Below are 26,827 nucleotides of genomic sequence, written 5' to 3'. Positions count from 1 at the left end.
GGTGTGGCTGCAGAGAATTTGTAGGCGGGTGGGGGATGGGGGATGCAGGAATTTGAGGAAGGGAAAGCATGCATGTAGGGCTTCTGTTTTGAGGATGTGAAATTGAGTGAGCAGGAGGCTGGGAAGGGGGCCAGGGAAGGGGAGGTGGGAGGAATTCTGAGCTGGGACAAGTCAAACGAAGCAGGACAGGGCTGAGGTCCAAGATCCCTCTCTACCTCCTTGTCCTAGGTCCCTTTAGCCCTGCCGTGGGGTCTTCTCTCTTCCCCAAATTCTCTGACCCTGCCTGGACCTTGTTTCAAGTGTGGAAAAACTGCCAGCGCCAGGGGTCCATGGGCATAGTGGGCACAGTTTCCCAGGCAGGGGTCTGCAAAATGTTGTTAGTTTTAAGAGGGTCGTCCTACTCTAAAGTGCTGGGAACCACTGCTGGAGGTCAATACACACACTGCTCTTTCTCTTCTTGGCCAACTCAGAGAACCCAGAGGCCCAGCTGAATCACCTTCTCCTCTACCTCCCAAATTGGACTAGGTAAAGTTGGCTCGGGTTCTGTCACCTCCCGTGGGAAGATGGGGTGGGATGCTTTGTAGGTGGTGGGAAAGGCTTCCAAGAGCTGGGGAGGGTTCCAGGGTCCCACTTCAGTAAGGTGTGGAGATGTTTCAGGAGGCCCTGGTGGTGCCCATTTCCCTGCAGGGAACTTCTCTGGGGCCCTAATGCTTTGTGTGCTCAGAACTTTGGGAAATAAAGGTGCCAGGAGGCTGGTCCTAGAGTGTCCCTGAAGGAACCCTGACTTGGGAGTCGGGTTAGATGTGACTTCGGGAAGGAAGTCTACTTGGGATCCTCTGGGAGGCCTGAGGCTTGGGAGACAAGGCAAAGGATTTCCTTGGCTGGTTCTGAGAGGGCCCGGGAGGCAGCTGGTAGGGAGGGGGGCTGAGCCTCTTCGAGGGGCAGAGGTGGTGGAAGAGGCTGGCAATGCTGGGGTAATGATATGGGTTGGGGCTAGGGCTGGTCAAGGAGGCAGGGATGGAGGAGTGTGTTTGGGAACTGGGATCAGAATGGGAACCAGATAGACTGGCCTGTGGAGGGTGCAGCTAGGGATGGGGTTTCCTGAAGGGGGGGGTGCATGCTAAGCATAGAGTTGAGAATGAGGCTGGAGCTGAGGTAGGAAAGAAATGGGGCTGGATTTGGGATTGGGACGCAGATGGCAATGGACAGTGACCGGGATGGACTAGGAATGGGCCTATCAGAGGTGGGGATGGGTGGCAGATGGGAGGTGGGGGCTGATCTGTGAATTGGGTTGGGGCTGTGGTAGAGATGGACCAGAGATGGGGGTGAGGCCAGGATAGAGATAAATTAAGCAAGGAATGGGGTTGGGCCGGATTGGAATGAAGTGGATTTGGGATTGGGACCTGGAGCTGATAAGAAGAATGAAGCTGGGCTTAGAGAGAGGTTGGTGAGGTTGGGGACAGGGCGGGTTTGGGGCTGAGAAAGAGGGTGAGCGCCTCGGCTGGGGCCACGGTAGGGGAGGGTTTGGGACGCGGGTGGGACAGGCCTCGAGAGCGGGGGGGACGATCTGCAGGGGCGCTGGGTGAGGGGCGCGGGGGCGCCCGAGGCAGGCCGGGAAGGGGGGGCGGACCTCCCCCTGGGCCGGGCTAGGGCGGCGCTAGGACCGAGCGCAGAGGGACGAGCCGGGCGGAGCCAGCGCCCCCCGCCCCCCGCCGGCCGGCTCCCTTCCCCCGGCCGCTGGCTCTCTCCGCTCGCAGCGCTGCAGAGGCTCCGAGGCGGCGGCGGCGGTGACTCCCTCCTTCCCTCCCTCCTCCTCTGTCTGTCTGTCCGTGCATCTGACCGTTCGGCCTCGGTCCGGCCCGCAGCATGGCCGGCGTCAGCTTCAGCGGCCACCGCCTGGAGCTGCTGGCGGCGTACGAGGAGGTGATCCGGGAGGAGAGCGCGGCCGACTGGTGAGCCCCCCCGCCCCCGCCCCCCGGCCCCTTTGTCCCCGCGCCGCCGCGCCTTTGTTTCCATCCGGCCCGTCACCGGGCCGTCGGGAAAGGTGGGGGCGAACCCGAAATGGTGCAGCGGCCCGGGAGGGGCGAGCGGGGCTGCCTTTGTGCGCGCCGGGGGAGGGGCCGAGCGGTGCGGGCCGGCCCCGAGCGCCCCGAGGCCGCTCAGGAGCGGGATGGGAGTGATGGCCGGACGCGGGCAGGAGAGATGCGAGGTCCGGACGCGTGGCCCCGGGCTCTTGGCCCTACAGGAGCCCATCCCCCGCCCCGGGCCTGGGGGACAGGTGTGCACCGGGCGGCCAAGGGCACCTTCGCTACCTTCGAGCGGGCGCGGACCGGGCGGGGACGGGGCGGGGACCCAGCCGGCGGAGCCAGCTCAGCCCGCCTGGCCCAGCCCGGACCGCCGGCCACAGCACAAAGGAACGCTAGGGCGGGGGAGGAGCAGAGGGCGAGGGGCCCGGGCGCCCCGCCCACCAGGGGGGCTCTCGGAGTTGGGGTGTGATGGAAAGATGTTCATTGCCACATGGCAGCCGCCGGGTGACTCCTGTTCTCCGGGGCTGCGGAGGAGGCAGGGATGAAGGGGATTTCAGGAACTGGGCACCTGGACTGGGAGATGCCAAGGGGGCTGAGCTGCCTACCTAGAGGGCCAGCTAGAGACCCTGGGAGGAACCCTTCAAGCACACAAGCCTGGAGGGATCCCCTGGGAGGGATGAGGAGCTGAGTAGATCTTCTAAGCCCTTGGCCTCATCACCCAGTGCAAGGGGCTCTCAGCTCCCTGGTGGGGGAGGAGCTGGGCTCCCCTCTTCCACTTCCCCAGCTATTGTCTCCCCTTGAGCTCTAGGAAGGATGGACCACCTGCTCTGGGGCTGGAATCCCCAGGGTGGTTAGAAAGCCAAGGGGGTCCACATTGCCCCATTCAGGAACCCCCCCCAAAAATACTCATCTTTGGGCCAGGTGCTCATTCTATTCCCAGACCTTTACTCCCCCTGGCAGGCAGTAAACCGAGGCACAGAGTGAGGTCAGACCTGAGGGACCTCACTTGGGCTGGCCTTGCCCAAGTAAGGGAGGGCATTCCCATAGGGATACTGACCTGGGGGCTGGAGGAGGGGTAAATGGCCAGACGTCCATGTCCATGCCACAGTACTGCAGCACTGGCGGGCAGCCAGGCCTGCCTGGAGAGATGGACGCGGGAGACAAGCTCCCATGTTCTGCAGGTCAGTCACAGGAGAGGCCAGTACAGGCTAAGTGGGCAGGCGGCCCGCCCGTTGTCCCAGCCCTATTCCTGGGGGTTGAGATCATGAGAGGAGTTCAGGGCAAGTGGCCGACTTGGCCTGGTAGAGGAGCTGGCCTTGGGATATTATGGGCCCCGCCTGGAGAGGGGCACTGTCCACCTCAGAATGCCCCCCTCTTCCTCAGTCTAGGGGTACTGTCTATCACCATACCATTGTCCTTAACCTCCCAAAAGCAGAACTCTGGAGGCGCAGTGCTGGACCACACAGCCACTGCTGGCCTGCATCCTGCTCAGTAGAGGCCTGGGCTCCCATCACCAAGCAGTATCCATGTGGCCAAAGCTAGTTATTCATCACTGCCACGTGTCACTTCCCATCTGGGTTTTGTGTGGGACACACACACACGCAGATGCACAAACACACCCTTGTATGTGCACACATTTGTTCACTCTCGGGGGCCTAGATAGCATTTTGTAAAAAGTGTGAAGATCACATCCTGCAGTGGGGGCATGAATGCCCCCAGCTGCCAGTGGGGTCTCAGGACTCAGGAGCAGACCCTGCACTCAGAGGCCAGAGGAAGGTGTCTTGGATAAAACTGCTGCCTGGGTAAAGGGAGCTTGTCATTGCTCTCCCTTACTTTGCGTGAATGGTGAGGGTGGTAGGGAGCTTGCTTCTTGGTGGCAGAGCCTCTGAAATGGACCACTGCCCAGTCGCTGGGAGCAGGAAACCCAGGAAGTCAGTGTAGTGGGAAGAGCAAGTGTTGCCCTGTATGTGACATGATTTACTGTGTGACCCATTCCTCTCTGGTCCTCTTGAAAAGAAGAAGAGGGGCCCTGGCTGGTGTGGCTCAGTTGGTGGAGCATCTTCCCAGCCACCGATTCCCTGTCTGGGCACCTGTCGGGGCTGCGGGCTCGATCCCCAGGAGGGGATGTGCAGGAAGCAGCCCATCGATATTCCCCTCTCATATCGATGTTTCTTTCTCTCTCCCTCCCTCTCTCTCTAAAATCAATAAACATATTTTTTTAATAAAAGAAGTAAAAGGAAAGAAGAGGGGATTGGGTTCAACCATCCAGGGCTCTTCCAGCTCTAACATCCTGAGAGTGTGATTATCTTAAGGGTCTGCCTACCCTCAGCCTCTCACCTCAGCTGGCCCCAGCATCTCCTTGGAGCTGCTATGTTCCAGCTCCCACCTCACTTCAGTCCAATTTCTCTGGCCTAGATGATTTCTCAGAGTTTGTGTCAGTATCACAAATACCTACTGGTGCTGCTGTGTGCTGGACTCCGGACCCAGAGAGTGTTGGTTGACTGAGTCAGACATCCGCCTTCATGAAGCTTAGGTCCAAGGCAGTGTCTGTCTCCAGAGGTTGGAGCTGGTGAGATATGTAGATTCCTGGTTCTCCCACTCCTGATTTCTTGTGCCATCTAGGCCCAGGCCGCCTCTGATGTATTTAAGAAGCATGGTTTAGTGAGATCTGGGGTGGGCTCAGATGCCTCTTCCCATCCCTGCTGGGATGTGGTAAGTGGTCTGGGGAGATGCACAGCTTCCTGGAGAGCTGGCATTGGGACCCTGAGGGATTTCTGCCAGAGGTGGGCATGGGGTGGAGAAACAGGTCAGACCTTTCTGTGAAGGGCATCACATGCAAAGTCTCAAGGGTGGGAAATACCTAGAATTGTGTTTGGCATCAGGAAGCCATCCAGTGTGACCCAGGTGTATGGTGTGGATACAGAGGTCTAGCTGGAAAGGCAGGTGGGTAGAGCTCAGGATTGAAGGCCTGTTGAAGTCTTTGAACTTAGCTATGGTTTCTGCCAGGTCATGGCTGTGGCCACAGTCAGAAAGGTGGCTGGAGGGAGGTAGGCAGGGATTGAGGGTGGAAGGGCCAGGGAAAGTGTTCCTGGGAGTAGCAAGGGCCCTCAGAGCCTCTGAGAGGCTGACATTCATCCCTGAGAGATATGCTGTCTAAAGCAGTGTCTGGGAACCAGGGTCTCAGAGTTCTGCCTCAGTTTCTCATTTGTGGAATTGGGAAGGACAGACCCTGCTTCTCTGAGGGCCCTTTGTTCCCAGTGGTGGGTTAGGGTAGCCAGACAGGTGGTGGGACAGCTGTTCTGGAAAGCAGCTGCTAGCACTGGGGCCCGGGCAACAGTTGGACCAAGAGCTGCCCGCCTCACAGCCCACCTGTGTCCTTTCAGGAGGGAGGGATCCTGGGAATCTGTGTGTGTGTGTGTGTGTGTGTGTGTGTGTGTGTGTCCCTAGCAACGACTTGTACTGACCTCATGGGGCTAGGCCAGGCCCTCCTTCATTCTCTCCTTCCTGCTTCCTCCCTCTATCCCTTCCGCCTTTTTCTCTCCCTTCCCTTCCTTTCTCCTTCCCCTATTTCTTCTTTATCCCTTCACTTCCTTTCTTTTGTCGACTCTTTCTTCCTCCCCTTGATTCTTCCACTGACTCCCTTTCTCTTCTCTGGCTTCCTTGTGCTCCCGCCACCCCTCCTAGTCCATGCCTCCAGCCTTGGCAATAGGGAACTGGGGAAGGGGCTGAGCCCTCTGGAGCCTCTGGAACAAGGCCCGTCTTCCTTGCCCCAGGCCTATTCTCTCAAAGGGGGTCCTCGGGAGCAGACGTCTCTGCCTTCCCTTCTGTGAAATGGATGCTGTGCCACTACCACCTGGGGGGAAGAAAAGCTAGGAAGGAGGAAGGCTGCTGGGTCAGCTTTCTGGTGAAGCTAAGGCCAAAGGAAAGGTTGGCAATCCCAGGAGGCCAGGGTCTCAGCTGGAGCAGAGGTGGCCTAGGGGCTGGAAGACCAGGAGAGCAAAATCACCCTGGGGGCCACAGTCTGGGCAAGAGTAACTTGGGTGACCTCATCCACATTTCAGAGAGGCAGAGATTAAGGCTGAGGGCGTGTCCCTGGGGTCCTTTGTGTTCAGGAGACTGCAGTTGGACCGGTCATGTGCCAGTCGCTGGGTTGCCATGGTTACGAGGGGATGCCCTGATCAGAGTGAGCACCAGGTTCTCTCTCCTCCCCTTCCCCTGCTGTGAGGGGAGGGGCAGTGGGTACCAAGACATATGCCTGGCAACAGCCAATGGGGGATGAGGAGCGTGGTAGCCAGGGAACAGTAACCAAGGAACCATCGCCTTGGAATCTCCATCTCACACCGGCTTGCTGGGTTGTAGGCTGCCAGGACCAGGGCTCTCAGGATGTGACACATGGGCAGTGATTTCTGCTTCACCCCCATTGTTTATTCCCCACCTGACCCAGGCTCCCCTCTACCAGGTTCCAGAGCTTCCCTCCCTCTAGAAGTGGTTCCTAGCTCTATTGTCAGGCAGCGAGTGCTGGGGCAAAACCCCCTTCCTGTCCTGTCCTCTGTGTCCCTCCTCCTCCCTACAGCTGTCCCCACCCAAAATTGGCAGCCTAGGCCTTGACAGTTCTAAGAGCCACCCCTCCCTCTCCCCAGGGCACTGTACACATATGAGGATGGCTCAGATGACCTCAAGCTTGCAGCATCAGGAGGTAAGAATTCCAGCCATTCCTTTGGCTTTTTCTCCCGGTTATCCTCCCCCCTCCTCTGTTTTCTTCCCCACCCACTTGGCTCTAGGTTGCCTGGCTCCTGGCCACCTCCTCGCCTGCATCCAGCAGACCCACCCTTGTCTGACAAGTGTCCTTCCTGGTCATCCCTAAGCTCCCCAGGGTGGGGAGGGTGGGGGCCTTGTTCCCTATTTGATTATGAGAAGACAACCTCAGAGAGGGAGAATGACTGCCCAAAATCACATAGCTATGGGGTTAGGGGCCTGGCAGGGATGGCCCAGATCTCCCCCACTTTCTCCAGAGCGCAAATGCTTTATTTTGCTGAACTGGGCACTAGTATGTTGTGAGATATGAGAATGTGTGAAGGTTCAGTCCTACCCCAAATCAGGCCCTGGGGATTCAAAGGCAAAGCTGGTACCTGCCCGCCATTCTCACACCAACACAGAACTTGCGACCTCCAGATTCCTGGGGGGGTGCCTGCAGAGCCCACAAGAGGAGTCTTTCCTTTGGGTTCCAGGCCCTTTGTGGGGTAAGGGTTAGGAGACTGGAGTCCTGACACCCTCCTGGTTCCCCCAGATGGGGGCTTGCAGGAGCTCTCAGGCCACTTTGAGAACCAGAAGGTGATGTACGGCTTCTGCAGCGTCAAGGACTCCCAGGCTGCTCTGCCAAAATACGTGCTCATCAACTGGGTATGCAGCTGTGGGCTGGGGAAGGGGGCCGAGACCCCAGAACAGTTATCTTCCACCCTGCCCCACCCACTGACACTTCTGGAGAGAACCCCACTACACCCCTGGGAAGAGAGCCCAGGGCCTTGGGCTACTGTCCCTTCTTGTCCAACCCCCTCTTTATTCGCAGGTTGGTGAAGACGTGCCTGATGCCCGCAAATGCGCTTGTGCCAGCCATGTGGCTAAGGTGGCTGAATTCTTCCAGGTGCGAGTGGGGATGGTGCCAGCTACCCAGGGTCCGTATGCTGGTGGTGGTGATGGGAGGGAGTCACACTGCCTGAACACACCTTCTTGCTGCAGGGAGTCGATGTGATTGTGAATGCCAGCAGCGTGGAAGACATAGATGCGGGTGCCATTGGGCAGCGGCTTTCCAATGGACTGGCACGGCTCTCCAGCCCTGTGCTGCATCGACTTCGGCTGCGCGAAGATGAGAATGCTGAGCCGGTGGTCAGTGTGTGTCTGAGGCCGGCTGGCCCTGCCCGGGGCTTGCCTACTCTGGCTCTCTCAGTCCTCAGCCTTTTCTGGTAGGAACTCTCGGAGCACTCAGCCTGCTCTCGGAGCTCATGCCAGGCCATTTGACTCTGCAGGGCACCACCTATCAGAAGACTGATGCAGCTGTGGAAATGAAGCGGATTAACCGTGAGCAGTTCTGGGAGCAGGCCAAGGTGTGGACCCTGATCCCAGCCTGCAGACTGAGCTGACCTGACCCCATAGGGTAGCCCTGAGCTCTCCCCAAGTCCCCTATCAACAGTGTGTCCCATCACATGTGCTCCATCAGCTGAAAGTGTGAACCTTATGCCCAGAGGACTCATCCTTTCCCAGAACCCATACCTCACCATCCCTGGGTTGGGGATGGGCTGGAGGGACAAGGGGGCCCCCAGGCTCAGGGCCTACACTGCCTTGGCATGGGTGGTTGCAGAAGGAGGAAGAGCTAAGGAAGGAGGAGGAGCGGAAGAAGGCCCTGGATGAGAGACTCAGGTTTGAGCAAGAGCGGATGGAGCAGGAGCGGCAAGAGCAGGAGGAGCGGGAACGGCGCTACAGAGAGAGGGAACAGCAGATCGAGGAACACAGGTGTGCCCAGCCCTGCCATGCTGCAGGCCCCACTCTGCGGCAGGCAGGTCCACGTGGGCCCTCAGTAAGGGGTGTGTGCCCACTTATGCCCACTTATCATTTCAGGAGGAAACAGCAGACTTTAGAAGCTGAGGAGGCCAAGAGGCGGTTGAAGGAGCAGTCTATCTTTGTAAGTGCTTAGCTAGGGCTCCCAGTCTCCTGGTCAGGGAAATGAGGATGGTCCCTGTGTTCCTGAGCCTCTTGGGGATATCAGTGGCTTGGAGACAGTGCTGGGTATTCTGGGTACTGCTGCATAGGGTGTCATGAAGTGTCAGGCCTGCCACTCTATTATGTGAGGTCTGGCCCCTGGCTGTGTAAAGAGACATCCTTGGAGAAGCTTCTAATTTAGACTGAAAGAGGAAAATCTACCTTGACCCAGACCCTTACTGACCAGGCTCCCCTGCCCCCCCCCCCCCCGCCAAGCAAGGCCTGAGGGGCTCAGGTAGATCAGACATGTTTTCTGCACTTAGGGGGCTCGAGACCTGGTCCCCACAACATTAGTGCTGCAGAGCCACACAAATGAATCTGGGCTGGTGCTCTGAGCATCTAATGCACTGTGTGTGTGTAGTGTCTTTTTTGGAGCAGTCCCTTGTTCCAGGGATGCTTTCTGAACCTTCAAACATTGGGTGTCCCATAGGGCCAGTGGATTGGCCCTTTGAAAATCACAGTAGAGTCAAATCCTCATGCTTTGAATTAAGGTCATTTAGTGGTGAGGTAGTTTGGGATGGGAGGTGGGCGATATTCCTCTGGATTGGGACTGGGATGGGCAAATGTTGGGCCTTGGGGACTCAAAGGAGCTTCAGGGCTACACCCACAGGGACTGGGATGGAGGAGGCAGGGCACTCTACAGGAATTGGCATTAAATAGCTATCATAGGTTATTCCAGTCCCACCAGCCTCTGGATGGATGGAGGTGATGTGCAGTTGGTAAGCTCCAGCCTCATTCATTTAACGAACCCTTGTCACCACCTGCCATGTGCCAGGTGTTAGCAATATGGGGGAGAAGGTGAGCAAGATGAAATTAACTGAAGAGTTTATTTTTAATTGTGGCAAAATACACATAACATGACATGTCCCACCATCTTAGCCATTTTTAAATATACAGTTTGGTGGCATTAAGTACATTCATGTTGTACAAACATCACCACTGTTTATCTCCAGATTTTTTTTCATCTTCCCATACTGAAACTCTGTACTCATTAAACACTGACTCCCCACTCTCCCCTCCCCCCAGCACCTGGCAATCTATGAATTTGACTTTTCTAGGTACCTCATATGAATGGAATCATACAGAATTTTTCCTTTGGTGACTGGCTTATTTCACCCAATATAATTTCTTCAAGGTTCATCCATGTGTCACAATGTGTCCTTCCTTTTTAAGGGTAATATTCCATTGTATCTATATACTACACTTAGTTTGTTCAGAGCAAGGGCTTTTTTGAAAACGCTTTTTATGGGAAATTTCACACACACTCAAAGTAGGAAGAATAGTACCCCTGAGCTGATCACTTATCTGCACTAATTATCAATATTTCAGGCAAAAATTTTTCCCTCGCCCAAGGATATATATATATATATATATTTTTTAATCCTCACCAGAGGATATTTTTTTCCCATTGCTTTTTTAGAGAGTGGAAAGGGGGGGGAGGGAGAGAGAGGGAAACACTGATGTGAAAGAGACACATCGATTGGTTGCCTCCCACACGTGCCTCGACCAGGGCCAGGGATTGAGCCTGCAACCAAGGTACATGCCCTTGGTTGGAATTGAACCCGGGACCCTTCAGTCCAAAGGCCGATGCTCTGACCACTGAGCAAAACGGGCTAGGGCTCAAGCAAAATCTTAAGGAACTTACACCATTATTTTATAGTCCCATCTGACCCTTCAAGTGTGGCTCGTGTGGTAGTGACAGTGGATGTTCTAGCAGGTCATTATAGTGGCCTTACAAGTTCAGGTCCTCTAAGGAAGGTCTCATGTGAGAAACTTTGGACTTTAGAACTGTAAAATGCTTCTTCTCCTCTGATAAGAATTGCATTCCTTGTCTGAGTTCCCTTTATGCCTGGGCTGCCAGGCAGCTCCTGATCTGCAAATGCTCAGGTACAGCAGTACTGTCACCCTTATAGTTAGTGTACTGATCTCTTTTTCCTATGCACAGCTCTAACTTGTTACAGTGTTTTTCACATTGTTGGTAGGTGAAAAATCGCCTCTGGCCTTTTTTTCAAATGAGGCAGAGGAACCTAGAGAGGTTATACTAGGCAGGGCAGAGTATCCAAAAATGCTGATTGGATATACATTATGGGAAGGCGAGACTGATGGGAGCGCAGTGGGATGAAGAGCCGGGGAATTTGGGAAGACAGAGCAAGGTCAGAGGAGTTTAGACCTCATTCTGGAAGACTCGAAGTTGTGGTTGGGGTGACAACCCTCTTGAAGGGGGATACTTTGAAAAACAAAGGAGCCCTGTTACTTCTCCACCTTACCTGCAGCTTTTTCTTCGCGCCTTTCAGTCTCCTGCTCCATTTGCCACAGGAGCAGCAGGGAACACCGATTAAGAGGCTTTTGGTGTAGTGAATTCAACTGAGCAAACGTGTGTCAACTCAACCTCGTGCTGGCCACTCACACACAGACCTGAGTTCTCATCCTGTAACCCACAAAGGGCAGGGGACTTATCCCCAAAACAGGAGATTTCTGACACAGTATAATCTGTGGTGTGTGCCTAGAACACCTTGTGGGGACCCAAAGAAGGAAATGACCTAAATGGGCCAGGGACCTCTTCCCAAGGAGGCAGTGCCCAAGCTGAGGCCAGAAGCAGGAAGAGTTGGAGCTGGGGTGGGAATTGGGCATTTGAGAGGAGAGAGTCATACCAAGTGGTAAATGGTATGCATGTTCCAGGAATGAAAACTGTTATGTCATGCTGATGACTTTAGATCTACATCTCAGCATGTGTGGGCAGGTCAGGGTAGAAGGGAGCTGTTGGAGAGGTGATGGGCTAGGTCAGGCAGGGGGAGGGGAATGTGGGCCAAGCCTGAGGTGGAGGTGGGGGGGGGGGTTAATGACGAAGCCTCAGTCACGATGCTTATGAGATCCAGACAGCAATGATGGGCGTGGCGCTGTTGGCCGGGTGCTGGGGTAGGAGGCTCAGGAAAAGTTGGCTACAAAGCAGAGAGCACTCCTGGATGACCCTGGGTGCCTGGGGTGAAGGAGCAGGAGGAGCTGAGCTGGGTGCCCAGGCACCTGTCCAGGCTGGAGATGAGGTGGGTGAGGGCCTTTTGAATGGAGAGGAGCTGTGTGGTGGCGGCGAAGGGAGCAGATGTGCCACCTGCAAACCTCTTCCTGCCAGATTGTGGAGGAAGCATGGGGCTATAAGAAGGCAAGAGCTGGTGGGGGGTGCCCAGGACACTGTCCCTTTGGTTTCCAGGGTGACCGGAGAGATGAAGAGGAGGAGACCCAGATGAAGAAGTCAGAATCGGAGGTAGAGGTGAGAGCTGGGGGACAGGGCAGGTGAGTCCAGCAGGGACTGCCTCAGCCTGGCCAGCCTGGCCATGATCCTTTTCTTGTGCCCCCAGGAGGCAGCAGCTATTATTGCCCAACGTCCTGACAACCCACGGGAGTTCTTTAAGCAGCAGGAACGAGTCGCATCAGCCTCTGTGGGCAGCTGCGATGTGCCCTCGCCCTTCAACCATCGACCAGGTAGTCCCAGGTCCCACCCCCACCTGACCCCCACTCCTCAGGTTTTGGCCCTGAGCCTCTTTGGCACTATTTTTTGGAAGGGAAATCTTGCCCAAGGAACCTTGGAGAAGGCAAGGTTATTCATTAAACGTGCTCCCACCCACTGCCTCCCAGGTGGCAGGACTGAAAAGGCTGGCTGAGCAGTGGGCAGTGCTAGAGGCCATCTGGGCAGCTCTGGCATGGGCTAAGGCACCCCCCTGACAGTAGGGGGTGGCCCTGCTGGGGTTGAACCAGGTCCTGCCTGAGGGCTATGGTGCATGTGAGGTGGGCTGGCGTCCTGGAGCCTGCACCCAGGTTCCCTGTCAGGGTTCTTATAGCTTCTGCCTTCCCAGAAGCACCCTCCTGCTCCCTGTCTGCTGGTCTGAGTGTTTGACTGTGTGTGTGCTTGGCCTGTGCTGGGGCTTCAGGGGTGGGGCAGGCTGTCCCTGGGCGTGTGCTTAGCAGAGGCTGGCTGCTTTGGGCAGGCTCCTTGCTGTTTGTGGCTGGTGCTGGTGGGAGTCATCTGACAGCTTGAGGCTGTAGCCCAGCTTGGCTGAATGTGCACCCTGGCCAAAGGCAGCTTGGACATCCGGGGTCAGCTCTGGGGGTGGGTGAGGCCTTGGGGCGGGGGTGGGGGAGACTGACCCTCTCTTGTCCTCTGTCTCTCTCTCTGTCTGTCTCTCTCGGCAGGTCGTCCGTACTGCCCTTTCATAAAGGCATCGGACAGTGGGCCTTCCTCCTCCTCCTCTTCCTCCTCCTCCCCTCCACGGACTCCCTTTCCCTATATCACCTGTCACCGCACCCCAAACCTCTCTTCCTCCCTCCCATGTAGGTAGCAGCCCCAGGCCTCGGCAGGGGGGTAAGGAGGGCCCCGCTTCCCAGAAGCACCCCTGCCCTTACTCCCCAGCCTGACCACTGATCTCTGGTGTTTGTCCCCAGAGCAGGTACTGCCTGCCTCTTTTCCCTGGCCCTGAAGGGGCACTGGCCCCCAGGGGCCTGGCTTACAGGGTCTGGAGTTGTGGTGGCCCCTGGGGGGCCTGGTGAGCTCCCAGCCCCCACCCAGACTCCAGAGAAGAGATGCTGGCCAGGCCCTGAGGTGTACAATCCTAGTCCCACGTGGCTTCAGGGCCCTCTTTGACCAGTGTGGGGATTTGTTCCATAGGCAGCCACCTGGACAGCCACCGGAGGATGGCACCCACCCCCATCCCCACCCGGAGCCCATCTGACTCCAGCACAGCCTCTACCCCTGTCTCCGAGCAGATCGAGCGGGCCCTGGATGAGGTCACTTCCTCGCAGCCTCCACCACTGCCACCCCCACCCCCACAAACCCAAGGTAAATGAGGGGCCCTAGCTGTACTGGGCCTCTCACCAGTCCTTGTGCTGAGAAACCCAGGTGGCCATGGTAACAATTCCCCAGGGACCTGGGCCACCCATCACCCAAACTGTACTGTCCTGGAGGTAGCTGTGGCAGGGAGGAGCCCTGGTATGGCAGTCAGATCTACCCTCTGAACTTTAGTGTCTCTCCGTGGAGTGGGAATCAGGCCTTCCTCCCAAGGCTGCTGAGTGGCTTGGAGACACTAGGTAAAGGGGCAGCAGGGCCCAGTGGGTGCTGGAGGGTGCTCTGCATGGAGCTGTTAGTGGAGGTCTTCTTTCCAGGAGGTCGTCAAATCTTTAATGCATGGGCAGGGTAGGTAGGGTGGCTGCCCATGGCCTTCCCTGATGGAAGTTGGTCACATATTTCTCCTCCATTTGTGCTGTAACAGAGACCCAGGAGCCTGACCCCGGCCTGGATAGCGAAGGGACCAGCAAGGAGGCCAGAGCTGCAGCCCCTCAGGCCTGGGCTGGCCCCGTGGAGGAGCCCCCTCAGGCACCGGAGCCTCCCCAGGGGCAAGGCAGCCCCATAGAGGACTTTATGTTCATGGTGGCTCCTGAGCAGGCTGTCCTGGCTGCCCCTCTGGAGCCTGCCATAGCCAACACCACTGCAACTGACACCCAGGCAGCTGCTGCCGTTGAAACCAACATTGCTGCTGCTGACACCGCTGTTGCCAACACCGTCACCCCTGCCGCTGCCAGCCTCATTGACCTATGGCCTGGCAATGGGGATGGTGCCTCCCCACCCCAGGCTGAGCCTAGGGCCCCCACAGCACCCTCAGGTGCTGAGGTCACTCTGGCAGAGGTGCCCCTGCTGGATGAGGGGGCTCAGGAGCCACTGCCATCAGCAGGTGAAGTCTGTGCCAGTCTCCTCAATTTTGATGAGCTACCTGAGCCGCCGGCCACCTTCTGTGACCCAGAGGAGGAAGTGGAAGGGGAGCCCCTGGCTGTCCCCCAGGCCTCAATTCCACCCTCTGCTCTAGAGAAGCTGGATCAGGAGCCAGAGCTGGAGCCAGAGCCAGAGCCAGAGCTAGAGCCAGAGTCTGAGCCCCACCTGCTGACCAATGGCGAGACCACCCAGAAGGAGGGGACTCAGGTAGGGCAGGGCAGGGTTGGAAGTCAGGGCTTGAGCAGGATACTGACCCTTCGTGTTTAGGCTTGCAGCAGCACCCCCTTTCTCTGTGACCCACATTATTAGGGGAAAGCTCTATTCCATTCCCCTTCCCTGGGCCAGCTCTGCTTTTGTTCCCAAGGCAGGTGTCTGTTTCCTTGGCAACCATGGATGGAATCACTGGTTGCCCGGGAAACGGGCTGGGGCCTGGTAGGTCAGCCCTAGTCTTGCTGGGTGGGGCCACAGTAACCTGGTGCTTTCCTCACAGGCCAGTGAGGGGTACTTCAGCCAATCACAGGAGGAGGAGTTCGCCCAATCAGAAGATCTATGTGCAAAGGCTCCGCCTCCTGTGTTCTACAATAAGCCTCCAGGTAGTAGGGGTATGGATGATGGGTTGGAAATCTGATGAGGGTGCTGGGTTCAAGTGTGGGAAGGCACCCTCCCCCCCACATAGCTGGCACGGTTGCCAAGGGTTGGGGGACACAGCTGTGGATCTGCTGGCTATCTCCTTAACTCCCCTCCCTTCCCAACACCATAGAAATCGACATCACCTGCTGGGATGCAGACCCAGTCCCTGAAGAGGAGGAGGGCTTCGAAGGTGGTGATTAGCAGTGGCGCCAGCCCTCAGGCTGCCCTTGCCAAGGCTACCCACCTGCGCCGGCCTTGTCCAGATGGCCCGCCGCGCCTGCATTCGAAGCAGCTCCGCCTGGCACCCACTCCGGATTCCGGCCCTGTCCCGGGACTTGGCCGCTTCCCTACCCACAGGGCCTGACTTTTACAGCTTTTCTTTCTTTTTTTTAAAAAAAAAAAGTTGATAGGAGACTTGTACAGTTGACTGGTTTTCCTCCCGTTGGTAGTTGAGACGCTGTTGCAAATTTCACCCCCTTCCTTCCCCGGTCCGGATTGTAGCGCTTAGCCCTCCCTGCTCACTCAGCTGGCCGGGGTGGAGGCCTCACCCTGCTTGGGGCCTGGTGAGGGGGGAGCTCTGGTGGGAAAATGTCCCCCACCTCTTTTCCTAGTTTTATGTTTCTTGGAAAAAGATCACTTTGTATTCTCTGTCCAGGGCTTCAGATATTTTGCACGAATTTGAAAACATGGCAATAAATGGCTCGTGGGCTCTGGCTCCCTGGGAACCCTTCCCCGCCCTTCTCTTGACCCCTACCCACCTGGCCCAAAGGAAGTAGTAGGCCCAGCTGGGGCCCCTCAGCCTCCCAGCCCTTTCCTGCCCCCTCCTGCTGGGCGGGTCCCAGGCTGGAGGCCTTAGGCGAGATTCAGGTCAGGGCTATGGGTGGGGCCCGGGGCTTGGGTGGCTCCTCCCCAACTCCTCCCTCTTTGCTTGGGTTCCTTTTTCACATTCAGTAACTGTTTTTTGGAAAGCACAAACTTCTGTAACGGGTCGTGCTCATGTCTGTTAATAAAGAAATCCAGATCCCTTTGGGCCTGCTGCTGGGCCGCCTGCCCTGACCCCCTTTCCCGATTCTTCCCACCTCCAAGGCCGCAAGGGACGCCCTCACTGATTTCTTGAGCAGGGAAGGTGGGGTCTGAGGCTCTTGGGGGAAGCAGGCTAACCTCAGGTATAGTTCTGCATCCTCCAGCCACTTAACAGCTGAAAAGCGCATTCAGCTTTCGTCCTGCCAAGGCCCAGGCACACCTCGCCATCAGAACCTTGGGCGCAAGCAGTGGGTGTCCCCTTCCGCTTGTACCAAACCAGATCACACACCTTTATTATCCTCAAAATGTAACAAACGGGGTAAGAAATCCCTCCCACCCCCCGCAGTCCAAAGGAAGCATTTAAAAAGCCCCGCAGTCAGACCAGGAATCGGCTGTTAGGGCTCGGGTCGCCGGGCGCCCCTCTATACGGCTGTAGTCCTCCCGAACAAGGGGATGGAGACTGGCAGGCGCCAAGCTCCGTGCTCCAGCGGCTCGCGGCTGCTGAGCTCCGAGTCGGTCCAGCTGGGGAAGACCCGGCGGCTGCGGTCCGCCTGCAGGCAGAGTGCAGGGCAGGGCGCCGCGGGCCGCGGGGCGCTAGGTAGGTGCAGCGCCGACGTGTAGCCTCGGTCCAGGAACAGCGGCTTGTAACTGGGCGGCGGCTGCTCCTGTTTCTCGGCGCTGTCGCGGCGGCTCAGAAAGGGCGTGACGATCTTGCGGTAGAGACCGCGCGTGTCCGTGAGCACCTCGCTGTAGGGCGGCGGCGGCTCGGCCATCAGCACCGCCTCTTCGTAGCACGGAGGCTTCGACATGTCCGATTCCGCTGCGAAGTGGGAAGCGGTCCGAAGGCGTGAGGCGACCGGTTCCCAGCCTCCCGCAGAAACCTTAGCCAGCCCCAGGCCCAGCCCGCTCCCTCCTAGGTTGGGCGGTGGGCGAGGCCCCGCCCACCCCGTTGGTGTCCAGCCTCGGTCAGCACTTACCTTGGCGCGGGTAGCTCCAGGGACGCGGCGGCACTGAGAGGTGCGGGGGCTGCGGATGCTGCAGCGCGTGGTGGTGTGCGTGCGGATGGGCGTGTGGCTGCGCGGGCCCGTGATGCAGCAGCGGGTGCACGTGCACGTGCTGGTGCGCGTGCGCCGGCGCTTCCAGGCGGCCGCGGTGCGGTGGTGGCGGCGGCGCGAGGCCGGGGGGGCTCCCGGCCAGGCTGCCCTCGAGCTCTAGGGGCTCCAGCTCGAGGGCACGCAGGTTCTGCTCACGCAGTCGCTCCTCCTGGCGCCGTTTGAGGCGGCGGCGCAGGAAGCTGCAGAAGCAGCACAGTAGGACGATGAGCCCCCAGATAAGCCAGAAACCAGCGAAGCACGTTAGGAACGTGTAGGTGCCCTGGGACATAACCATGGCGGCGGCGCGGGCGGCGGGTCCTCGGCTGCTTCACTGGACACTGGGCTCCTCTACGTGGCCCCGGGCCCCCGCGCCACACACCCAGGCGCCGCCAGTGTCACTCGGGGACCTGGGGCTGGGGGCTGCCTGGGGAGGGGCTCAAGTCCTGCGCGCGCCGGCGGGGAGCAGCAGCATCGGTGCCCGCTCCTTCCCATGGTGCCGGCGGGCGCGCGGGCAGGCCTCACCCGGGGCCGCGCGGGACCTATGGGACAGACATAAGGCGCGGTGAAGGCGCGCTGCAGCCCCCGACGACTTCCCTGCTGGTGCCCTGCGCAGTCCCGGGGATGCCTTCTTTGCAGGAACCCCCACACAACCCGGGGGGCGGTGACGTCACCGAGGAGGGTGACGTCATACCCCGAGGTTTCCCGTGTAGGGTTTTCCCGGCTCTGAGATTCGGCCGCTGCGGCTGAGCCGAGGGAACCCCAGGCAGGCCGGCAGGGGGCGCGCGAAGGCCAGGCAGCCTCTGCGCAAGGGAGACTCACCACCCCCATCCCCCGGCACAGCTCCGTTGCCTGGCGGCGGGGAAAGGGTGGCCCACCTTCTAGAGCCCCACAAGCAACCATCGGCGCCCAGCTTCAGCCTTATGCATGTGCCTAGCAGCCCCTGGCACTCTAGGTCTTGTACCCGTTCCCATTCCTGGCTGCCCAAAGCACGGAACATCCCAGCCAGCACCGCGACCTTCGGTTGTTGCCGCTCTTGTAGCGGGGCTCGGGCGGGTGGTTCCTGGTTCCGGTTGCTACTGCGTGTCACCTGCCTTTGCGCCAAATACGCGCCGAGCGTGGGCTGTTCCCTCTTCCTTTCCTCTAGGCGCCTCCACCGCCAGATCCCAGTTCCTTCGCCTCCTACCCCTGCGCAGCCCCACTTGGCCCTGCCCTCCTTCTAGCTCCAGGACGTTGGGTCGCTTCTCCTCAATTCCTTTCCCTTTCCGCGGAGGGGAGGAAAAGTAGCTGTCTTCGGTACCACCTGGTCCCGCATCACTCCAGATGGGCACCTCTCGTTCCAACTCCCCTCCACAGCCAGGGTTGAGAGGGGAACCTTGCATTCCTAAGAGGTATGTAGGAGGGAACTCTGACTGCGGAGTGACAGATGGCAAGCGAGTGTTCACCACCCCCGCAGAACAGAAATGAGCCCTTCTTGAATGCCTTATACCCAGGGGCTTTCAAATACAACCCTTTGGGGTAACTAATTATTCCTATTTTATAGATGAGGAAGGGGGAAGCAATTAGCTGTGTAGATGGCAGGTGGCAGTGCTGTAATTTAAGTCCAAGCCTGGCTACAAAATCCTAGCCTGAGGTGGAAGAGTGCTGCTGCCTGCACTACATTATGAGGTCTCTTGGACACCCCTATCCTCAGCATGTCCAAGGAACACACACATTCAGCTCTGGGGGCCATGGTGGGCCTGAGCCCCAAGCTGGGTGCTCAACAACAAGCCATCTCAGACTGGTCTGGCAGCAAACGGGAAAAGCCAGGGCACAGGCCACCCCAAGAGGGTTCCTGTCAGACTACACCGCTGCCTTGTGCCATGTGCCACTTGGTGCCTGTGCCAGTCCCTTTCTCCTGGGCCTGCATTCCAGAACAGACAATGGCAGGAACAATAGCTCCACCCACCCCCTCCAGAACCTTGCCATGAGGCTGCCATGGTGACGAAGCCCAGATAAAAACACGATGCTGCCAGTCACTGGGAGTTAATTAAATCTGTTGTTCTCCTTTTCCTGAGCCCGCAGGAATTTTCAGGAATGCTCAGAGGAAGTTGGTACTAACTAGGAGGCCCCTTGGCCTGCAAACAGAAACAGCTCTGGGTCAGAAAAGGCACTTCTGAGGCTGGAGGTGATGTTTAGCTGAATTAGAGACAGAGATACCTGCCAAGGCCTGTCTACTGCGTGTCAGGCCTTGTTCTAGGCCCTTTCCATGCAGAATCTTGTGTGATCTTCAACAGTGCTTTCTCAGTGGGGGGTCCATTTGACAAATGAGACCAGCTCAGAAAGGGAAATGAACTTGCCCCAGGTCACACAGCTAATAAGGGAGGAGCTAAGATTTAGCCTGAGTCTGAATCCAAAGTCAGTGTCAAAACACCTTCCCCTACATGACAACTGAGCAGTACATGAAAAGCCTGGTGCACATAAGCATGTACATGAGGACTTGGCAGCCACGGGGACAATGGGCAGACTGGCCAGCTTATAGCCAAAATGTGCCTTCCTGTTCCTTCCCACCAAGGCCCTGGCCCTTCTGGCCATCAGCCCTCAGCTCAAGAGTGGGAAAAGGCTACAGGGTGGAGGAGAAACGGGATGGCAGCTCCAGCGTTAACCAGGAAAAAAACCACAGAGACCCTGCTCTCAGGGGCCTAGAGCAGCTGGCTGGGCATTAGGACAGACTGGGGCAGGCTATACCCAAGACCAGCTGAGTGCCACTGTGCCCTCCAGGAGGCAGAAACCACTGTTGCATTTTAGACTAGGCCACTGTGTGTCCATGAGAGGAAGTCTTTCAATTGAGCTGTCCCTCTGACCCCACACTGGCACCAACACTCCAGTGTGGGACCCTGCTTGAGGCCTGCCTCCTGCCCAGTATCTGGCCCACAGGAATTACTCAGTCCATCTCATCTAATCCACAGTAGGTGCTCAATCCATCATCATCAAGACATTTGTGCAGGCTTTTCTAAAACTGCTTCCTGATCAGGCCAAGTTGCTCAAGGGCTCCCCAAGGAGCTGTCCCTTTGCTCCTTGGGCCTCTGTCATGCTTCCAGAAGACACTGCTGTAGCCTCTTGTACAAAGCCACTCATCTTCCCCAGCCCCTCCAGACGGTTCATGGCAAATACCTGCTCTGTGTCCTACTCCAGCTGTTAGGAGTGATGCATTCAGATGGACTCATCCTTAAATCTGCCATTTTATGATTTGTTTTGTTTCTTCTTTCTCTTTTCTTACCTTTTTGTGAGTTATTTGAACATTTTTTAGGATTCCGCCTTGATTTATTTGTAGAGTGAGCATATTGCTTTGTACAGTTTTCTGATGGCACATGCTCACCAGGAGCACAGCAGAGGGATGAAAGAGAGGCCCAAGGCAGTGAGTTTCCTAAACTCCATGTCCCTTCAGTCTCCCCCTCAATGACTATGGTGAAGATTGAGCTAATCCATGCAAAGGGTTTGGAGATGCTCAACAGAGATGTGTGTGTCCCCAAGGTGCTCCCCACCCACCCACAGGTCGTTCTCGCAATCATCCTGAGAACGCGTTAGCATTTTTCTCATTTGACAGATGAGAACACTTAGCTCAAAGAGATTAAATGATACCCAAGGTCACCTAGATCTCTCATTCTGAGCCTAGTGCACCCCTACAGGCACCTACCACACTGCCTCTCTGCATGAAAAACCCCAGCTCCCCAGCCGCAGACCCCAAAGATCTGCTACTGGTCCTTTATCTCAGCAAAGGACCCAACAGTTACTCTATCCACCAGATCCTGTTGTTTTTACTCACAGTGTAATGTGTCTTCATCTGTCCACTCCCTCTGGTCCCCCTGCCACTGTCTTGGCCAGACCACCAGCATTTCTCACGTAGGCCCATATTACCATGGTTGCCACCACTCTCTCTACTTCTGCGCTCTGTTCCTGCCCAGTCTACCTACTCTCCACATTGCCCATTTTCCCCAGGCCCTCTCTGGCCTGAACCCTCCAGCAACTCCCCATTGCCTCAGGAGACAGCTCAGCTCTTTAACACAGTTAGATGGGAGCCTCTCAAACTGGAGTAAGCATCAGAGCTACATGGAGGGCTTGTTAAAACAGAGTTCTGGGCTTCACTCCCAGGTCTGGGGTGGGGCCTGAGAGCTGGCATTTCTAACAAATTTCCAGCAAGTGCTGGTGTTGCTGGTCCAGGGAGCACACTTTGAGAACCACTGACCTAGATTATGGACTCTAAGATGAGCTTCTGTCAAGGCCCCTTCAGCCTTACCTCTCAGGGCTCCATGTTTCCATTCTGCACTGCCTAAAGTTCTGCTTTCTCTCTCCAGGGGGCCTGCAATACAGCCTCACTGCTAGTGCCCCAGCGCTCACTACTCAGCCTCACGGCCTCACTTGTCACTTCCCTGGATAAGTCAGCCCTGAACCACCTCACCCCCCCAGGCTGGATGAGAAGCCCAAAGATATTACAGTGTTCTCTAGCGGCCTGTGTCCAACACTAGAGGCTGCATCTGTCTTGATCACCTGGCACACAGTAGCTAAAAAAACACTTGCTGAAGGAGTGATTGCAGGTGTCCAGTTACCTATTTGGTCTCTTAGCCATAGGGACAAGGAACACCTCAAGAGCCGGGTCTGCATCCAATTCATTCCTGGGAAATGTTGGCCATTCATCAAAATGTCACTGGGAAAGAGGCCATCACCCAGCTCTGGGTCCTTGCAGGTTGTTTTATAAGCAAGTCGAGGACCATACATCTGAGTAACTAAGAGGAAAAGACTACATGGAAGCATTTGCCAGGATCTCTGGGTTGGGCAGAGGAAATCCCAGGCAGCTGGGGTTCTGGGTCATGAGGTTCCCTACATGTGAGGCCAGAGCTACTAGCCAAGTGAAGGAAGAGGGACTAAGACCAGGGGACAGAGGCGGGAGGGAGGACAGTGTGTGTGAGGAGTGAAGGTGGGGTGGAAGAAGGCTGCTGTAGGTGGTGGGGCAGGTAGAAGAGGGTAAAGGGGAGATAAATGGTGATGGAAGGAGACTAGACTTTGGGTGGTGAACACAATATAATATACAGATGATATATTATAGAATTGTACACTTGAAACCTAATAATTTTATTAACCAATGTAACCCCAATAAATTCAATTTAAAAAATGCTTTATAATAAAAAAAAGAGAAGGAAGTGGCTGCTAACCTGTCCTGTGTGCCCTGCACATGCCAGGCTCACTGCTAGCCTCTTTACATTCAGTGACGCCCAGAAGGTGCTACTGCCATCCCCATTCTACAGACAAGGAGCTGGGGCCAGCTCAGGCCCACACTGTGAAGCCCAGGTGACTGCAAAGTCTACTGTCCTGGCAGGAAGGGCATTTCAGGAAGGTACTGGTGACATTTTTACACCCCTCCCACACCAAGACAGATGAACTCAGGCCAGAGAGAGATGATGGGAATTGTCCCAGCTGCCAAAGTCAGCCAGGCATGGAGCTGGCAGAACCTCCTTTCTAGCTAGGCCAAGGTACTGGCTTGGCACCCATTACCTGTAGATAGCATCTCTGTGACCCAACCCTGGCACTGGGCCAGGAACCCAGGGCTTGGGGAACTGCAAATAGGACAACAGAGACTGGTGCCCCAGGGGGCTTGTGGGCACAGAAACCTTACTTGGGTCAGTATCTACTATACTCGGACCTGTCCCTCCATGGGAGTTGGCTACACCTGGGGGGTGAAGGGGGAAATGAGGATCCCTTCTTCTGAGGGGCAGCCTGGTGTAACACACAGAGCACTGAAAGGGGAGCCCTGAGTTCAAATTTTGCTTTTGTCCTGCTCTTCCCTGTTGGGGCTGTTTGACCTGATCCCAGCTAGTCTCAGGCCTGAGCTGAAGACCCTTCACCTGTAAGACAAGGATGATGTATCCTGCCTGGCAGCACAAGGAGGAATAAAACTGATGAGGGAGGTGAAAATACTCAAAACCAGTGTATACAGCTGCATGTGACAAACCAAATGCTAGCATCTTGTAGCCTCAAGAGGCTCAAATGTGGAAACCAGACCATTGTACTATGTCTACACAAGCTTGGCATGGTCTGGCAAAAAATGCCATCACTTTACTGTGGACCAGAGATCTCAGCCTTGTGACTCACAGGCTGGACAAGGTTCATGGATGTGTTTTGTTGGCTCACAATCAATTTTTTTAAAAAGTCTAATTAGTTGCCAACATTTAAAAACCAGGAGTTTTTACATAAAAGTATGGATTTCTGGCTCATCTTGAAAACTGGACAATCTGGTTGGTCATACCTAGTCCACATTCTCACATGGTGATGTTGACTGCAGCTGAGTAGCTCCCTGGCATTCCTCATTCATTCCATTGCCCCCTGGGCCCTGGAGGCATTTGGGTCTCCAACCACTGAGCTGGACTGAGCACCCACAGGGGCCAGCACCACATGGGCCATTCTTTGCTAAATTCCTTCTCCCACAGCCAGGCAGCAAGGTGATCAGGCCACAAACTAAGGACTAGGACCTTGGGGGTTTCCCAGGAGACTGAGGCAGACCTCACTGCTTGGTCTTTCCCAGAGAGAGAAAATAGAGGGAGGGAGGGAGCCAACCTGGCAGCAGAACAGTTCTATAGAGAACATCTGGGGGAGCAAGAATCTGGCTGATTTTTCTAGAAGGAAAGGTGTACCAAGGCCAGAAAGATGACATTTGCTCACTGAAGGAATGTGAAAGAAGGTTAAGAATGCTCCTCTAGAAGGCTCCACCATTTTTGCCTGCCTGGCTCACAAGAGATGTGTAGCAGGCAGAGGGGCTATGCCAACAGATCTGGCCCTGGAAACCTAACTCCACACTGACTGGTTGTGCGACCCTGGGTAAGTCACTATCTCCCTGAACCTGAGGAGTCTTCAACTCTACAACGAGGATAACAGACTTACCTTGCTCAACTGTTGTAAGGATTAGGAACAATGGATGCAGAGCCCTCACCCCAGAGCAAGAATAGAATGAAAAGGGCCTGTGAATAATCCCCAAAGCACTGTTGTCTGTGGGAGGGAGACTTGGGCCTAACACAGGGCACCGCCCATCTATGGGCATCTATGCTAAGGTCTCAAATGCCCAGGGTAATGGTCATCTCTGGTGCCCAGGACACCTCCCTGGACAGGAAAGGAAAGCCAAGGGTGGCGGTTGTGGTGGAGGTCTGTGGTCAGTAGGGGCTGGCATCTGCTGAGTCAGGCCCAGGAGAACTGGCTAGAAGACTGTTTCTCTCCCCAGCACACTGACGCTGAAGGGAGGTAAGGAGGGGAGCCAGAGGTCATTTCCTCTGTCTCCACTGCCACTTTCCTCCCAGAGGAGCTCTCCTGGAGGTCAAGGCATCTCCATGTGGAACTGGCCAGCCTGCAGCCAACCTGCATGCCACCCAGCACAGTTTGGGCTTTGTGCTCAGACAAGAAAGGGACACTTGTGATCCAGACAATGGGCTGGGGCGCTCCCATCTGGCCGGAGCTTCAGCTTCCCCAGGTCAGCAATGTCCTTTCCTCTGCCCACGCTGCTCCCACCCCTCCTTGGAGAATGGTGGCTTGGAATAAGGATCAGAGACCCGCTATTGGCCCAAGCCGCGTTTGGCACATGCCCTGGCCGTGAGGACGAGGGATTCGAGCTTTTTTCCTCTCCCCAGGTAAGGAACATCGTCTCTGGGGCACCCAACTCTGGTTGGGCCATTTCAAAGGCAGGTGGTGCTAGTGGCGGTGGGGGTGGTGGGGCCTAGACCCAACCTCCATGCCTCCTCCTGCCACGGCAGGCCAGGGCTCCCCCACATTTGCAGCCACCCCAGGAGCCCTGCTGCGACGACTGCAGCCACGTGGGAGCCAGATCTTGCTCCACAGAGCACTCGCCCTCCACCCCCACCCTCGACGGGTTGTGGAGGCAGGCACACCCAGACCGCCCAGAGGGGCGAAGTTCCCCCCACCGCAAGAGAGGGAGTCCCCGCATCCTCTCTCCCACTGCGCCCTAGGGCTGCAGCCCCGCGTGGGGTGGGGGAGGGGTGGGAAGGGGTGTCGCGGCCCCACAGCCGCGTTACCGGGGAGCGCAACCCCGTTGCTGTGGCAACCGTTTCCAAGCGAACCAGTGGCTGCTCGTGCCCTGCTCTGGCTCCTTTGCTCACTGGCGCCCTCCCTCTGCCTCCCTCCCTCCCTGCGGTGGGGGCTGGGGGGAGGGCTGGCCGGGGCGAGGGTCCAGGGCAGCGACCCGGAACCGGGGCGCAGAGCTGCCCACGGGAAGGGGGGCCGGCCCGGGGACTGTCTTCCACCCGCACTCCGTGCCCACCAGCTCGCTGCCGCCGCCGCGGTACTCACGGGCCCAGGCATCCTCCTTGAGCTCGTCCTCCTGGCTCCGGGGGAGCGGCGCGGCCCGGTGGACAGAGCCCCTGGCCGGGGGGAGGCGACGGCGGCCCGGGGGAGCTGACTGTGGCAGTGAAGGTGGCTCCGAAAGAGGGGCTGGAGCCTCGAGGCGCGCGCACGGGCGCGTACACGGCGCGTCCTGAGCCTGGCGTGCGCGGGCGCGCGGCCGCCAGCGGAGGGCCCCTGCCCCCCGCGCCTCGCCGCTGAGGAGACAGTCCTCGGAGCCAAAGGCTGAGGACCCACGTACCCCTCCCGCCGGGCTCCCCTTGCACAGGGGATGTGCTCTCGCCACGCAGCACACCTTCTGGCAACAGGCTGTCTGGGCCTGGCACATGCAAGCAAACCCAATGCACACAATCGGCAGAGCACACAGGATGCTCAGCCAAGCAGCCGAGGCTCGGACCCCTCTCTCACACACACCCCCTCCGCCTGGAGAGCACACACAAGTCCAGGCCCTGACATACTGACAGGCACTGCACACAGGTACCCCAGTGTGTCGCCAACTCAAGAATTCATGGCCTCTTTCCAACTCAAGGCCCCTCCCACTGTGTCTCCAGCAAGCCTGCATCACCACTTGCCTACTTAGAAATAGCAGGAGAACCCAGTGTCGATCCATAGCGCTGGCTTCCATGGACCTTGCTCACTCCCAGCAACAGAATTGAGCCCACGGAGGGCTCCACTGTCTAGAGTGGGCCTGAACCTGGTTGTCTACCAAAGTCTTAACCGGGTTCTCTGTTTCATGGGGGAAATCATTGCATCCCAGGAATGTTATTGTGGTGGACCGATGAACCCAAGTGCCCTGCTCTCCCAATGCACAGTGGGCAGGTTTCCAGTCTGGTTACTCAGACTCCTTGGGTTTGGAGTCAGGCGCAGCAATGCAGACAGAAACATGACTGTAGGTAGCATCTTCCTTCTGGGAGTTATATCTCATGAGAATGGGGTCTGCGATTAAGACTGCCCCCAGAGCTGCGCCAGTCTGGTTCTTCCTATCAATCACTTTCCTCTACTTTTTTTTTTTTTTTTTTTAAAAGAACACTTTCTAACTTGCAACCAAGGACCCCTAACAGTCCCACCTGAGTCACACAGTTCTAGGTGTGCATGGTGTATGTGTACAGTGGGTGCAAGCCTGGCCCCATCTAAACCCATATATTGAGTGGAGGGTTTCCCAAAGGAAACTT

General features: G+C 56.9%; 2 protein-coding genes across 4 annotated transcripts; one reads left to right on the top strand and one right to left on the bottom strand.

Annotated features, from left to right (window-relative positions):
* The first annotated feature begins 1,745 nt into the window (after positions 1-1,745).
* On the top strand, positions 1,746-15,890 carry DBN1 (drebrin 1). 3 transcript variants are annotated; one of them, XM_087816452.1, is made up of 15 exons: positions 1,746-1,952; positions 6,668-6,723; positions 7,315-7,427; positions 7,594-7,668; positions 7,764-7,910; positions 8,051-8,128; positions 8,383-8,534; positions 8,640-8,703; positions 11,986-12,045; positions 12,134-12,257; positions 12,966-13,103; positions 13,438-13,608; positions 14,039-14,742; positions 15,026-15,128; positions 15,296-15,890. In XM_087816452.1, the coding sequence occupies exons 1-15, from the start codon at positions 1,867-1,869 to the stop codon at positions 15,364-15,366; spliced, it is 2,142 nt and encodes a 713-aa protein (XP_087672578.1). In that variant the 5' UTR covers positions 1,746-1,866; the 3' UTR covers positions 15,367-15,890. The 3 variants fall into 3 exon arrangements, with proteins under 3 accessions (XP_087672578.1, XP_087672576.1, XP_087672577.1); XM_087816451.1 differs by lacking the exon at positions 12,966-13,103 and having other exon boundaries at positions 1,748-1,952; XM_087816450.1 differs by lacking the exon at positions 12,966-13,103 and having other exon boundaries at positions 8,383-8,703.
* Positions 15,891-16,463: 573 nt separating this feature from the next.
* On the bottom strand, positions 16,464-25,690 carry PRR7 (proline rich 7, synaptic). The gene is made up of 3 exons (XM_087816453.1): positions 25,605-25,690; positions 17,166-17,821; positions 16,464-17,008 (listed from the first exon to the last, which is right to left on the bottom strand). Exons 2-3 carry the CDS (start codon positions 17,575-17,577, stop codon positions 16,611-16,613), a joined length of 810 nt encoding a protein of 269 aa, XP_087672579.1. The 5' UTR covers positions 17,578-17,821; positions 25,605-25,690; the 3' UTR covers positions 16,464-16,610.
* Positions 25,691-26,827: the final 1,137 nt, after the last annotated feature.

The sequence above is a fragment of the Miniopterus natalensis genome, chromosome 4, assembly GCF_054644295.1.
Source record: "Miniopterus natalensis isolate mMinNat1 chromosome 4, mMinNat1.hap1, whole genome shotgun sequence".
Lineage (NCBI taxonomy): Eukaryota > Metazoa > Chordata > Mammalia > Chiroptera > Miniopteridae > Miniopterus > Miniopterus natalensis.
The sequence above is the reverse complement of the archived record's forward strand: the minus strand, read 5'-3'. Positions and strand labels throughout refer to the sequence as shown.